This window comes from Cavia porcellus, unplaced genomic scaffold (genome assembly GCF_034190915.1).
Source record: "Cavia porcellus strain 051 isolate PalLab524CR breed Dunkin Hartley unplaced genomic scaffold, mCavPor4.1 scaffold_23, whole genome shotgun sequence".
Classification (NCBI taxonomy): domain Eukaryota; kingdom Metazoa; phylum Chordata; class Mammalia; order Rodentia; family Caviidae; genus Cavia; species Cavia porcellus.
Genome location: NW_026947506.1, coordinates 3329586 through 3343378, shown reverse-complemented (window position 1 = coordinate 3343378; position 13793 = coordinate 3329586). Strand labels below are relative to the sequence as shown.

Here is a 13793-nt window from a genome sequence, read left to right as displayed (position 1 = left end):
TTTAATAATATTAAGATTGCTGGACACAACTTAGTAAATACTTAGAGGCTGAGGCAAGTAGACCGCTCTGAGTTCGAGGCCAGCCTGGACTATATACCAAATACAGCCTGAGCTATACACCAAGATCTTGTCTCAACAAACAAAAACATATGAATGTTTACTCCATTTCTGAAAATCAACAACAATCCACTAGAAAATGATAGCATTGACAGCAGCACAAAAAATTCAGGTACCAGAAATGACTCTAATCAAACAGTGCACACTTCTTATGCAAAAAAGGGTAAAACATAATTGAAAAAATAGATCAGTGGACCAATATACCATGTTCCTGGACACAAAGTCTAAAATTACAGAAGGTTAACTCTCCCCGAAATTAATCTATTGGTTCAGTGCTACTCCCATGGAAATCTCAAATTTTCATAAGACTGAATAAGATGATTCCAACATTTCACAGACAAACAATGATGTAAGGACAGTTAGGTACCACTGAAGAAAGCATGACGGGGCACCAAGACGACGTAACACTAATGTGCTGCTTAACCCTGATTTAAACTTAACTGAAATTAATGAAGTGTGATTCTGGGTATGCTTCAGAGACAAGAAGCACGCAGGATGGCGGACAGGCAGAACGTGGGTATCACTCTCCAAGAGGGTGGGCCCAGATGGAACAAAGGCGGACCCAGGACCGGCCGGCGCGTGCACCCTGCACCCTGGCTCACGAGGAGCCGCTTGCCCTCACATGCCTGCCCACAGGACGCTTCTGTCTCACCACAGGCCTAAGAACAACATGGCCCAGCAACCACAGACTGAAACACTGACACTGGGGGCCAAAATGAACTCCGCCCTAGGAATTCTGCCACAGCAACAAAAAGGCAACTAACACACTCAGCAGGCGTCAGGCGGTGCTTGTGTGAACTGTACAGCAACCCATATAAAAGACATCTGGTTTTTAAAACAACAGGCACTACATGTCAAGGATAAAAGGGCATTCTTTAACATTTTTAACTCCAAACCCAGTTATCATCCAATGAAAACAAATCAAAGTGGACTAATTCATACCTACATGTAACAAATCAATTCCAGAATGTTTGAGATTTAACTCCTAATTCTTAAGAACAGGAACAGCTCAGTTTTTATGACCTATAAAGGAAGAGGGGCTGGGGTTGAATCTAGGGCTTTTACACTGAGGTATGTCACTGGCTCTTTTTTATACATTTTATTAATATCAGGGAAATGAAAATTAAAACCACAATTAAACAGCACTACTCTCATGGTTTATGTCTGTGGCCTCCAGGCCTCATGAGACTGCATTGTGCATTTGTGATTGGTTCACTGTCTAGTGCTTGGATTGATGGTGTCAGCCCTACACACCCACCTTGGGTGGAGCTAGGATGTGATGTAACGGCAGGGAGAAGGTGTGTCTTGCTCTCTTGCCAGTTTCCACCTTGCTGTTTGCAGCCGCCGTGAACTGCGGCCCCGCCATGCCATCCTGCCTTGGAGCCAACTGAGTACGGACTGAAACCTCCAAAAATGGTAAGAAACAAACCTTTCCTTTCCCAACTTTGGGCATCAGGTATTTTGTCTCAGCGACGAGTTAAAAGTAACTAAGACTTCATGATGAAAATTAACAAGCTGGGTAATATGAAGTTTGGGTAGGTAGGTACAGAACAACTACTCAAAAGAAATGGAAAACATGGAGGCCAGGGATTTAGCTCAATGGTATAAGCACTTGCCTGGCAAGCGCAAAGTCATGAGTTCAATCCCCAGCACCAAAAAAAAAAAAAAAAAAATAATAATAATAATAATAATAACAAGAAAAATAGAACAACTCTGAAAGACACTCTGGTATTTCCAGGGCTTATGAGAAACTCTACTCCTAATTAGATACTTCAAAGGATTTTTTATACATGCATGCCAGGAAAATGTTCACAACATTTGTCAGAAGAAAAAAACAGAAAGTCTGGGGGAAAAAAACTCACCAAAAACAAAGCAAGCATCAAGAATAAAATGGACAAAGATAACATGATTTGTTCACAGAACAGAACAAGAAAATGAAGTTATGAAACAGAGCAAACATAAACACATACAACCCTTAAAGAAAATGTTAAAGTAAGTGATTTTACTCATATACACTTCAAAAAGAAGCCAAACTCCTATCTGTACGGACAGAAAGCTTAGAGGACAGCTGTGGACCCTAAAGACAAGAAGCGCATTTAGGGATGCACACTGGGAGCTCGTCCCTGGGGGGAGCACAGCCACTGCACAGAGCTGCCACGCTGGCCCTAGCCGCACCGGCTGTGCCCCCTCCTGACGTACTCAGCCCTCCCCTCCGGGAGGGCTGGGAAGGCCGTGAGCACAGAAGACGACGAGCGCCGGGCCTTCTGGCGGCCTCGGCCACGGCAGGGCAATCATTAAAGCTCTTCCTCACAGCACGCCCACCCAGGACGCTGCTGCCCTGGGCACCCTGCCCACACCACAAACAGACCTGGGCACCCACGTATGTGCATACACACCCCCAGACACGCATGGTGAGGAGAGTCACATGAGGGTAAGAATTACGGGTTTCATTCTCAGCGCTGGAAAGAGAGTCAGGCAAAGTTACGTATCACACTTGACATTTCATAAACAGTGGTATACAGTCCCTTATTTTTAGCCCCAAAACAAACACACTGAAGACAGGGCTGAATCACAAGGATTAAATATTTTACCATCCAAATCAAATGTCAGAAAGAAGTATCATCATGTTGTTCCATTACTGCATCCCAGATTCCTCATTTCCCACTTCAAGGTCAGAGCAGGTGCTCAGTGTGATGCTAGGAAGAGCCGACACGGAAGGTAATACACACAGTGAGAGGGGAAGTGAGTGGGAAGCCCCTGTGGTATCCATAAATGCTGATGGCAGCATTCCCTAGAACCGACCAGTACTTCCAAGCACTGACATATGTCCAACAAACATGCAGAGACGTACAAACGAGAAGACACGCCGTCCGGTACTGTGGCAGCACCAGTCACAACAAGCGAAGAACAGAGCCCTGTCCACTGTCAGCCAGGCCAGAAGAAATCCAGCCTGGAATACTCTACAGCAGTGAGAATGAATCCAAAAACGGATATAATGTTGAGCAAAACCTGACATAAAATATCCAGATATTTGCCTTAATTTCATTTCAAAGTTCAAACACAGGCAAATCTATTTGTTTTCAGAAACAAAGCAGTGACTGGTAGGACAACAGGACAGCCAGAATGAACTTCCGCTCGGTTAATGTTCAGCTCTTGGCTGACCACACACACAGGCCTCAGCTTCTAGTTTAGAAAAACTCACTGAAACAGACAGGCCTCCATGGCACCATGCTGCAGCTCTGAAACAGGAGACAGCCTAGGAGAGCAACGCTACGTGGGTACCTTGTGAAGACTTGAGAAGCTGAGAAGTTTAACTGGGAGACTGGGTAGGAGCCAGGGTTTGTTCTCTGTAAATAACCTCACCTGGTGCGAGAGGAGGGCATGAGACTTTGCCATGCTATAGCTGCCTGCGGGCTGCGGGGTTGGCCCGTGTATAAGGGAGGAGAAGAGAAAAGAAAAATATCCCAGAAATAGGAAAAGTTCACACAACACCAATCTCCAAGTAGCTCTCCAAACATTGAATGTGAAGCAGAAAACAAATCGCCCCGACAAAATCAGGTAGTAGGACATCACTCTGAAACTGAAGGCGACCAGCAATTAAGAGTCCACCCCTCCCGACAGATGGAAACAGGCAAATACAGTCAGTGAGCTGCGGCCGAACAAGGGCCCCAGAAGGGAGGCTTCCCAGGGCTGAACGCGGCCCTGGACAGCAAGGCCTCCCATGGGTAAAGGGAGCCCACTTCACCTCCAGCCAAGCGGTTACACACAAGTCACACCATTCATATCTGCCACAAGCAAACAAAGAGACTTCTGGAACTTCCAATGAGAGCTGTACATTTTGTGCCCATTTCTCTGCCCTTATAGGCTCTAATATATTTTTAAAAAGAAGTCTACTTGCTTGCAGATCCACAAGCATATGAAATCTATAGCACACAACCACTGAAACTTTGGGTAAATTAGTGGTGCTTTTGCCTAGGAGAAAACGGTGATTCAAATTATTATGTGAAGGCTTTACAGCCCTATCTGAGATATTATCTGACATCAGTAGAGTACTTTACCAGGATGTGTGAAGAGAGGAAAATGTGATGAACGTGCCGATGCGTTGTACGGGATAGCGGAGTACTTTCTCCACAGCGTAAATGACCAAAAAGCACATGGCGAGTCTCTGCTTAACACTTCAGTTGTAAAGGAGGGGTCCATGAGCACCGCCATATTCAGGCCATTAGACATTTTGGATGCTGAGAAACCTGGCAGTTACATGACGTCTGCTATCATATATTAGCAACAACAATGTTTTTACTAATTCTCTTTATTAATCTAAAATAATTATTTGTTGCTATTATAGACATTAGAAGTATTTACGGACCCAAAAGAAGAGACGTTTTGATGATGCAGTAAAAAGGGTTTGTCGCCCACTTACCCCCTCTTGGGAAGCTAGTTAAGGCTACGCACAAGCGCAGGAGAGATTAACCCAGAAAGCAGAGAGGATGACTAGTGAGGATACAGATGCGGATCCACTCCCAGACGATGGTAAAAGACAGCCCAGGGAAGTTTCATACAGTAACCTGCTCAGATTACAATGACTGCCTGAGGTGGGGGAAGACAGAAACACTGCTTTTTCATTAAGCTTTGGGGTAGTACAAGAACTTTTTAAAAGCCGTGTATATCTCTCATATTGACTTTTTAATACAGTAAAATTGAAAAGGAAGGTGTTTAAAAGAGGCCAGTCTATGAAATCCTGGACTCAACTGCTAACTTCTAGTGGCATCTGGAAAGCTTTAAGACATCCTACAAAGATTCTGTGATTTTCTTCTCACACTTTTGTTTTTACCACATAAACAAAAAGTCAGCTTGATCAGTGTAAGTTACATAAAATGCCCGGAAAGAACCAATTAAGAAATTCACCCCTTGCTGAAAGGCACCCAAGATGCTTTTTAATCTGTGACACTGTACTCCTTACCGGATGTCTGTGCGCCTGTTCCCTTTCCACTATGTCCCTCTTGTCATTGTTATAGGCGGCCTGGTCTCATCAGCTAAAATTTACAGTGGGTTGTTGTTTTTTGTTGAAAAGCAGGGTCTCACTATGTAGCGCAGGTTGGCCTTGAACTTTCTTTTGGAGCCCAAGCTGGCCTCAAACTCACTGTGATCCTCCTGCCTCAGCCTCCAAACTGCTGGGTTATAGGCGTGCACCTCCACACCCAGCTATCAACTGAATTTAATCAGGCTTCATGACTCAGGGCAACACACCCAGAGAGGAAGTGGCACAGCCAGCACACTCACCGGCTCTCAGGAGACGGGTAACACGGTTTAATTATGTCCCCCCTTTCCTGCCTCCTCTTCTCCATGAGGCTGACGCCCTGTCAGAAAATCTCCCCAGAGCAGCCAGCAGAGGAACACTATTTTTAAAAGCCCATACTCTAGTTATACTTCAGTAAATTGTAAGTTCTATGTTTGGATGATTCAGCCATGGAAACCCTCTCTGCCCTGGGAGGAGTCCAAGCATCTCAGATCCAAGAAGAATTTACACAACAAAGAATAGGTATTCTCACCACGATTACTAACACAGGAGCCACAGCTCACTTCAAGGAGCCTTACTGGACAGCTCCTGTGCCTGGTTTTGAGGGCCACCAGGATGTCCAAGACATGGTCCAGGCTCACACAACACTAAAACATAGAACCATGAGGAAAGAGCCCCAGAAAGCAAACCGCACGGCACGGATGAGTCCCAGTGGTCTTGTAAGTGAGAGTGGGCCGGTGTGTAAAGCACAAGTACAGTGGACTTCCCGTCACAAGCAGCCCCACACACATACGAACAACTCTGGTTACGACTGGAATTTTAAGTTTTAACTTATGGGCTACATCTCGAGTTACAACCCAAATGCTGGCCGCTTGTGCAGTTGTAAACAAAGACACAGGATGCTGGAAATGCATACGAAAGGGTACGTAAGCATCACTCTGAGCCCACATACATGCGTGTGATTATGGACATTATTTCAGTCAGTGCTTTATTTAATCACTATAATTACCACTATCGAAATGGCCCCAAAAAAGCTAAAAAAGCAGCTAAGGAAGGTAAAAAGGTAATTACAATTGAAAAGAAGGAAACTGTGGAGCGATGAGAGTGTGTGCGGGTGATCAATCTCTCACGTCAAATCCACCATCCCAACAGTCTTCCACAGAAGAGACTGTGTGAGCACGCTAGTGTTGATCAAGGGTTACCGGAACTAGTAAGTCAGCCATCGGCAGCACTAGACAAGTTAGAAAAGCTGTTACTGGTGTGGGCAGATAAAGAGCAGATGGCAGGGTCCAGCCTGAGCCTTAACCTGTGAAAAAGCCAGGGCTATAAAGCAGATCTCATAAATGATAACCCATCTCGAGTGACAATGGTGAAACCCTGCATGCCAGTAAGGGGAGCAAGGACAGCGGAACCAGGCAGGGTGAAGCAGCCAGTGCCGATGAAAGGGCTGCTGAAAAATCACATACCCCACTTTGAAACAATGACACAGAACTGGCTTTTGCTCTCAAGTCTTTAATGGGATGGAACTGGCCTTTTCTAGGAGAAAAGGCCCAGGAGAAAACACATTACCCAGGAAAACAAGAAAAGGCCATGTCACAAGCCTACGAAGGATGGGCTCACCTTCCTGCTATGTGCCAGCGTGAGCGGTGACCTCGAGACAGCGCCCCTCCTGCCTTCCCACCCTGAGGCGCCCCGAGTGTTCAGGAAACATAAAGCCTGAAGAACTGGCTGGGGTCACGTGGGGACCTCTGCAAAAGCCTGGGTAACAAGAGTGCTCTTCTTTGTGCATCGGGGAGGCTTTCTGTCCGGTGGTTAACAAGCATTTACAGGACAAAGGTTTACCACTCAAGGCTCTCCTGGCCACCGACAACGCTCCTGCCCACCCTTATATTCTTCCAATATACGGAAGAACTGGCTCAATTTCCACAGCTCTCAGTCCAGTGCCTCCCACTAATATAATCCCTCTACTGCAGTCTTCGGACTTAAAGCTTACATTTATTTATTTATTTACTTATTTACTTACTGCTGTGCACTTTGAGCTGGCCTGAACTCACTTTTTAGCCCAGCTGTTCTCGAACTCACAACGATCCTCCTGCCTCAGTCTCCCAAGTGCTAGGCTAAAGCTAACTTTAGGAAGCTATTCTTCAAGTGCTTCTAGATGGTCTCAGATCCAGATTTAACCATCACAACACTCTTTCCTGCGTGGGACTGACTGAGAAATACTGGGCCAGTGTCCCCTCTAAGGACGCTAAGATCTGTCTGGAAGAACAGGTGACTTAGAATTACACAGGAAAATAAAGGAAATCCTGAAAACACAGGCAGAGCTACAAACATCTGCAAAGAAGACCCACCACGACAGAGAAAGAGCCCATCACTGCATTCACCCACTGAACTGACAGTGCCATGTCACAGGACAGGACAGTGCAAACCAAAGACAGCACAGACGACCTCAGGGGAGTTTCAGTTCTGAGAAGGCTGAGCCCTGCTGAGCCAGAGCAGGTCCTGGATGGCCCCAGACTCTGCCAAGGAGAGAACGGACACAGGGACCAGGTTCCTGATGCGCTCATGGAGGCACTCTCCTTCCCAACAGCAACCGCCTCCCCCCCCCACCCCAGTCCTTTCCTGCAAGCCAAGGATGTCACCCCAATGCTGAGTACAGGAGGGAGCTGCTGCTGCTGGTACACCAGGCACATTTTAGTACTTTCTAGTGACTACGCTAGGAAAGTTACTGATGTTTCTGGTAAATTACAGGCATCACACAGAACTGTTTGTATGAAAAGATTAGTTAAGGGGTGCTTTGGAAGGTTCGGAATGCATTATGGGTATTTCCATTATTTCTTAGGGAAAATGCTCTTGACTGACAGCCAACTTGAGTGGCAGCCAGCCCTCACAAACCAATTGCATTTGTAAGCCAAGGGCCCACTGCAGAGATTTAAAACTACACATGAGGCATACATAATTTTAAGCTAGTATTTATTCTTTGTCCGGCTATACCCTGTAAATGGTTAAATAAAGGTGTCCTTGAATCAGAAGTTAAACTCTAACATTACCTCGTCTCACGACTTTGAACAAGTCACATGTCAGTGCTATGAGTTAATTTTTTCAAAAGAAATTAACACTGGGGAAGATTAAACTTGAAGGTCTCAAAGTTAAATTACATGATTATCTGCTGCATACAAAAAGTGCTGATTCTTATTCCCCATGTAGCTGAAACTACAGTACTAGCAGCTGGTTACCGAATGCCACTGTGTGTTCAGTATTTCACTGCTCAATTTATAATGACAATTTCCAATCCTGCACAACTTCCCAGGTAGTAACAGGAAACTGAGGACTCAGAAACGGTGCGACCGACTTACCCAGTACCACACAGCCCAAAGCTGCCGAGCTGGACATCGAGCCCACCACACAAAACACCCACTGTTTTTTCTGGCAAGTGTTCATGGTATACGATCTGCAGACAGAGTTTCTACAGGCATCTAACCCTTATTATATTTTCAGAATTAAGGAAAGGCCATGCACTCTTCTCAGTTCCACACAACTGGCCTGGAACTGCGTGCCGCGCACTCACCTGGTGCAGCAGCCGCTTCAGCTTGAGCAGCTGCGTCTTCACGGCGGTGCAGTCCTGGACCATGTGCCGCAGGGTCATCTCGTCCAGCATCACTGTGCTTTCTGGGACGTCTACGAACACCTTCTGCGCCTGGAAAAAGGGGGTTCCTCCATAGCTTTCAAAATGACCCAAAGGTGCTTCTCTGTAAGGAGAGCCTCTGAAAGGGCAGGAAATAGAGGAAAAGAAACACACGTTCAGAAAGGAAGGAAGGCACTCAAATCACTGCTGTGATCTCTACACATCACCCACCATCACCACAGAAGCCCCGACGGGCACTCCCCTCCGCCCCCCAACGCCGTCCCACGGGAGGACACATCCATGCCAGCTGCTGCTCAAACAGCCCCTCCGGAACTCCCAGCAGGCCCCTTCTGGGTATCTTCCCTATCTGCTAACCCTTACACTGCACCCCCTTTCTAGCCTCATACCCATGCGGCCCCATGAGTTCTGCGTTTGGATTCTCCTTAGATTGCCGTTTCGGCAGGTAGCTAAGACTGAACTGCTATTTCTTTGCTCTTTTGTTTTTACACTATTGGTAAATCTTTTCCAATAAAATTAAACAAGGTCCTATAAAAGCCATATTGACATCACTTATTTCCTAATCTTAAAGTTCAAGTTTAAAAAAAAAATCTCTGAAAAAAATGTATGCTTCCTTCAGTTTGATGCCAGAACATTCATGCTGAATAAGAGAAGGAAAATTAGCTACTTGGGAGGCTGAGGCAGCAGGATCACTACTTCAAGGCCAACCCAGACGCTCAGTGAGAGCTGCCTTGAAATGAAATTTTAAAGAGGTGCACGGCAGATACAGCTCAGTGGGACAGTGTCTGCTTAAAGAAGAAAAACTGAAACGAGATGAGTAGAGGGAAGGGAGGGAGGGAAGGAGGAGCAGCAACAAGAAAGCAGGGCTGCTGTGTTCCACGGAGTACAAAACAGAACGCTCTGAACAGAAAGCACAGCGACAGCAATTCAAAGAATTACCGGATCCACATTAGACACAATTCTAGTTAGTTTGCAAACTATGCAGTACCTATTAGGCCACATACATAAACAAGAAACCTCAATATTTAAACAACACTAAGAAGGTATTCGTTCTCTCCAGTATAATGACTATTTTGACATATTATGGATAAAAATCAATTCACTGAATTTGTTAAAGTGACAACATATCAAATTTCAAACAGACTGAAAATGTAGGCACATAGTTTTTGGTAAATTTCAACATTTTAGCAAATATTATTAAATCTCTAAAGTAAGTAAAGTAAGGAGTTCACATAGTCAAAAGCCTTAAACCTCAAATAAATTGAGAAATTTTACATCACTCAAAGAGATTTAAGAATATTTTAAAGCTGAGCATGGTGGCACACACCCATAATCCCACACTCAGGAGGCTGAGGCAGGAGGATTGCTGCATTTTGAGACCAGCCTGGGCTACAAAGTGAGCTCAAGGCCAGGTGAACTGCATAGCAAGACCCCGCCTCAAAAGGACAAGGAGAAACAGCCTTTACCTAGAGGTGAAGACGAAGACACAGACTGCCTCTAAAGGGTGGAGAGCTAAGGGGAGTGGGAAACCCCTTCATGTAAAGACACTGGGGACGAAGGCAGCTTAGGAAGAAGACATCAGCTACAGAGAAGAATGCAGGCCAAGAGGTCAAGGCTGGGAAGTTCAAAAGCCAGAGGATTCAGCCGGTCAGTGGAAGTCAGGGAGAGGGGAGCTGTGGGAGAAGCCGGTCAGCTTACAGACCGCGGTATTATGATCAAAATAGGAGATCAAAGAGCAGCCATCCCCACCACCAGGCTTCCTAACACCACAGCATGGAGGGACCAGGATCCTGTCACTAACCAGGGCAATGACGGGAGCTGGAAAGGGCTCAGTACTCAAGCCAGAGTGGAAAGGCAGCCTGCGGTTAATCCCTCCACGCTCTCACTCACAGTGAGGCCCAGTGCAAGAGCACTGAGGCACGCTGGGCACGGCGGGCCGGCGCCCATCATCCCTGGGACGGACTGAGGACCTGGCACTGCCCCACACCAGGCGGCCTGGGCGGGTAGGTGAACGGGCCACACCCTCCTCACCCTCAGCGGCCAGCACGCCCCGTCCACCCCGTCCACCCCGTCCGCTTGTCTGAACGTCCTGTGTGAAGTTAACTGGATTAGCGATGCCAAGAACTTTACAGACTTCTGTCTCCTCAGAACACCAGTGTGACTGACCTGGGCAATTCAACACATCGTAAATTCCTTAAAAAAAAAACTCTGCAGAGGGATTTGTAATCATGTTTCCAGAATGCTTATAGAGTATATCTATCACCTAACATTTTGTGAAATCAGTATATTCACACATCTTCAAAAGAAATTAATTTTACCTGATTCTTGTACTCACTTGACCAGAGAACTTACTTCTGTTTCCATACCTACTGACATTCACAAAATATGTTTTAAAAAAAAGTCACTCAGCTTCTCTGACAGGTGACCTAAACCCTGCTTGTTCATCCCCAAGGACAGAGAGGCTACCTACCTCCAGCTAATTCATCCCATTTATGACACTCTAAGTCTCACTACAAGCTGAAATTTGCCATCCTTCACTTCCCACTGCAGATATGACAATTTTGCCACCTACAGTTAGCGATCAGGACGACTCATTCCTCCAAATGCCTGGGCCATCCCCGTCTGTAAACTTGGTAGTTCTCTGCAAAAGCCACACTGGGCCATGCACGCATCTCCACACGCCATTTTCCCCAGGTGGAACCCGCCCCTCTCCACTCTCTCCATCAGACCCTGAGCCATCTCTCTAGGCCGCATCCTGTGACTCCCAGACCAAGGCCAGCTGCTGCGCATGCCTGGCGTCTGCACACAGCGCTCCACCTCACACCAACTGCGCTGCAGCTGCCTCGCGCCCCTCTCTCCTGCGGACTCTGAGCATCCAAGCAGCAGGAAGAACATGCTACTCACACGGGGCTGGGGCGAGCACGGGAATCTCATTCGGACCAGTAAATGAAAGACACCTACTGAGCTCTGCCACTGCAGAATTATTTCTACTGTCCCCAACGCGGTGTTCCAAGAAGCTACTGCCAACCTGCAGCTCTCCCGCACACCTTCAAATTCACCCAGCTCGTGGAATCAGAACAGCGTCCAACATACAGATTCTCAACAAGTATTTTTAAACAGACGGACACACTTTAAGCATAATCAGTGGTCCATATTTGAGTTAGCCTGCTAAGTCTGATGACCTGGCCTCCCGTACTTCCCAGCTTACTATTCTTATTACTTACCTTGCTAGCAATGAAGACTGTCCTTACACCACGTTCTCACCTGATAATTCCCTCTGTCTGATGCCCGCTTCTTTCCTTCTTTCCAGGGTCTACTTCTCAGCTAAACCCTAGATATAGTGTCTGAAATGCTAACACACTTGGTGCCTTCTTCCAGATCTTTTCAATTACATCCTTTCACTAGATGTGATCATCCTGATCACTCGAAGAATTTTTAGTTAAAAATTATTGTTTTGTGACACACTGAATTGCCTTTTCTCAACCAGACTAGAGTTTTTGTCACACGTACAACTAAGAAACAGTTAAGAAAATTATCATTATTTCTACTCTGAGAACCTGGGACCTGTCCATCCTATGTCAAGGTATTTTCTTTCTAAGAATTCATGCAGGAAACCCCTCAGGGGTTTTCCTCATAAAAGAAAATCCATTAAGAAGAAACACATGCACACTGAGTATCTGGTAAAGGACCAAGTTTTTTCTTTGCTTCTGTCACAAAGAATCTTACAGGTAATTCTGTTTCCTACTAAAGGGAATATACACACCCGTACATTTTCTTCTCATTACATCTTTTTTTGTTGTTTTTTTTGTTTTGTTTTGTTTTGTTTTGTTTTTTACCGGTACCGGGGAACGAACTCATGACCGCCTGCTTGCAAGGCAGGTGCTTATGCCGCTGAGCTAAATCCCAAGCCCCTCTTCTCTATCCTAATTTTAATATTTGTTATGAATATGCTCCAGAATGGCTTCAAATCTCTTGTGGAAGGAGATGAGAAAAGAAAAAGATAAAAATAATGCTGCTGGCCACTGAGTGCCTACTATGAACCAGACACCCAGCATTCCTACCCCACAGCCACAAATCCCGAGAGACGGTGTTATTAAGGGTCTTTTACCAATGGTAAGCTGAAGTAAGTGGGAGGTTAAATAAATTACCTGCATTTGCAAGGCTAACCTGCACTATACACAGTCTTAATAACCATAGAGATAGATCCTTTACACTTAAATTCTGATCAAATTAAAGGTTATCCCACGATTCAAAACAGAAACGACTTCCAGGGCTACATGGTATCATCTTATGTTTCTAATAGTACTTGTGGAATTTTAAGATTCAGATCATATAAGAAGACAATCATTTGGCACTAATTTTGCATTATTTATCATTTTAAAAAAATGTTAAACTTTAACCAAGTTGACATTTAATCATTCCCAAATGAGAACTTAAAAATCTTCTACCAAAACTGAACACACAGCAATACTATTTATATTAATGATAAAGCTAATGAAAAAACATGTGAGCCAGGAAGAATTAGGCATTATTCTAACTGTGCCACATGTCACCTGGATTCTGGAGGCAGAGGGTTTGGGGGAGAATCACTACTCAAACTAATGAGTGGGTGAGAAGCGGCACTCACCTGCTCAGGTCACTCTTCCCGTGGTGATGGTAGTGGTCGGCATGGCTGAGGTGGTAACGTTCCTGTCCGCTCCACCTCTGCGGAGGCCTTTTCCAAAACCCTTCCTGCGACTGCCGCACATTTCTGTCTGGCCGGTCGAAGCGGTTCATATTGTCACAGTCCACTGGACAGATTCAAAAGCAAAAGTCTATAAACACGTATACCTGCTGTGAAAGTTAGCTATTTGTGACATGGTAACTAAATGCTGCTGAAAACATAAAACTAATATCCTAAAAACAGCAGCCACTTGTGCCAGCTAGTAAATTTTCAGGAGAAAAACAGGAGTTCTTTTAGAAAAAATGGAACTCTGTATCAGTTAAACCAAAGTAAACTATGATACTCTCATACCA

The 13793-nt window shown here is 45.4% G+C and overlaps 1 protein-coding gene across 15 annotated transcripts in view; it reads right to left on the bottom strand.

Moving 5' to 3' along the window:
- Ccser2 (coiled-coil serine rich protein 2) overlaps positions 1 to 13793 on the bottom strand; it is a 136951-nt gene that overhangs the window by 47395 nt on the left and 75763 nt on the right. For all 15 annotated transcript variants that reach the window (XM_063233713.1, XM_063233710.1, XM_063233712.1 and 12 more), the window contains 2 exons: positions 13405 to 13567; positions 8703 to 8898 (listed from right to left, as the gene is read on the bottom strand). In XM_063233713.1, the coding sequence (XP_063089783.1) occupies positions 8703 to 8898; positions 13405 to 13567 (359 nt within the window). The remainder of the gene's footprint in view (positions 1 to 8702; positions 8899 to 13404; positions 13568 to 13793) is intronic.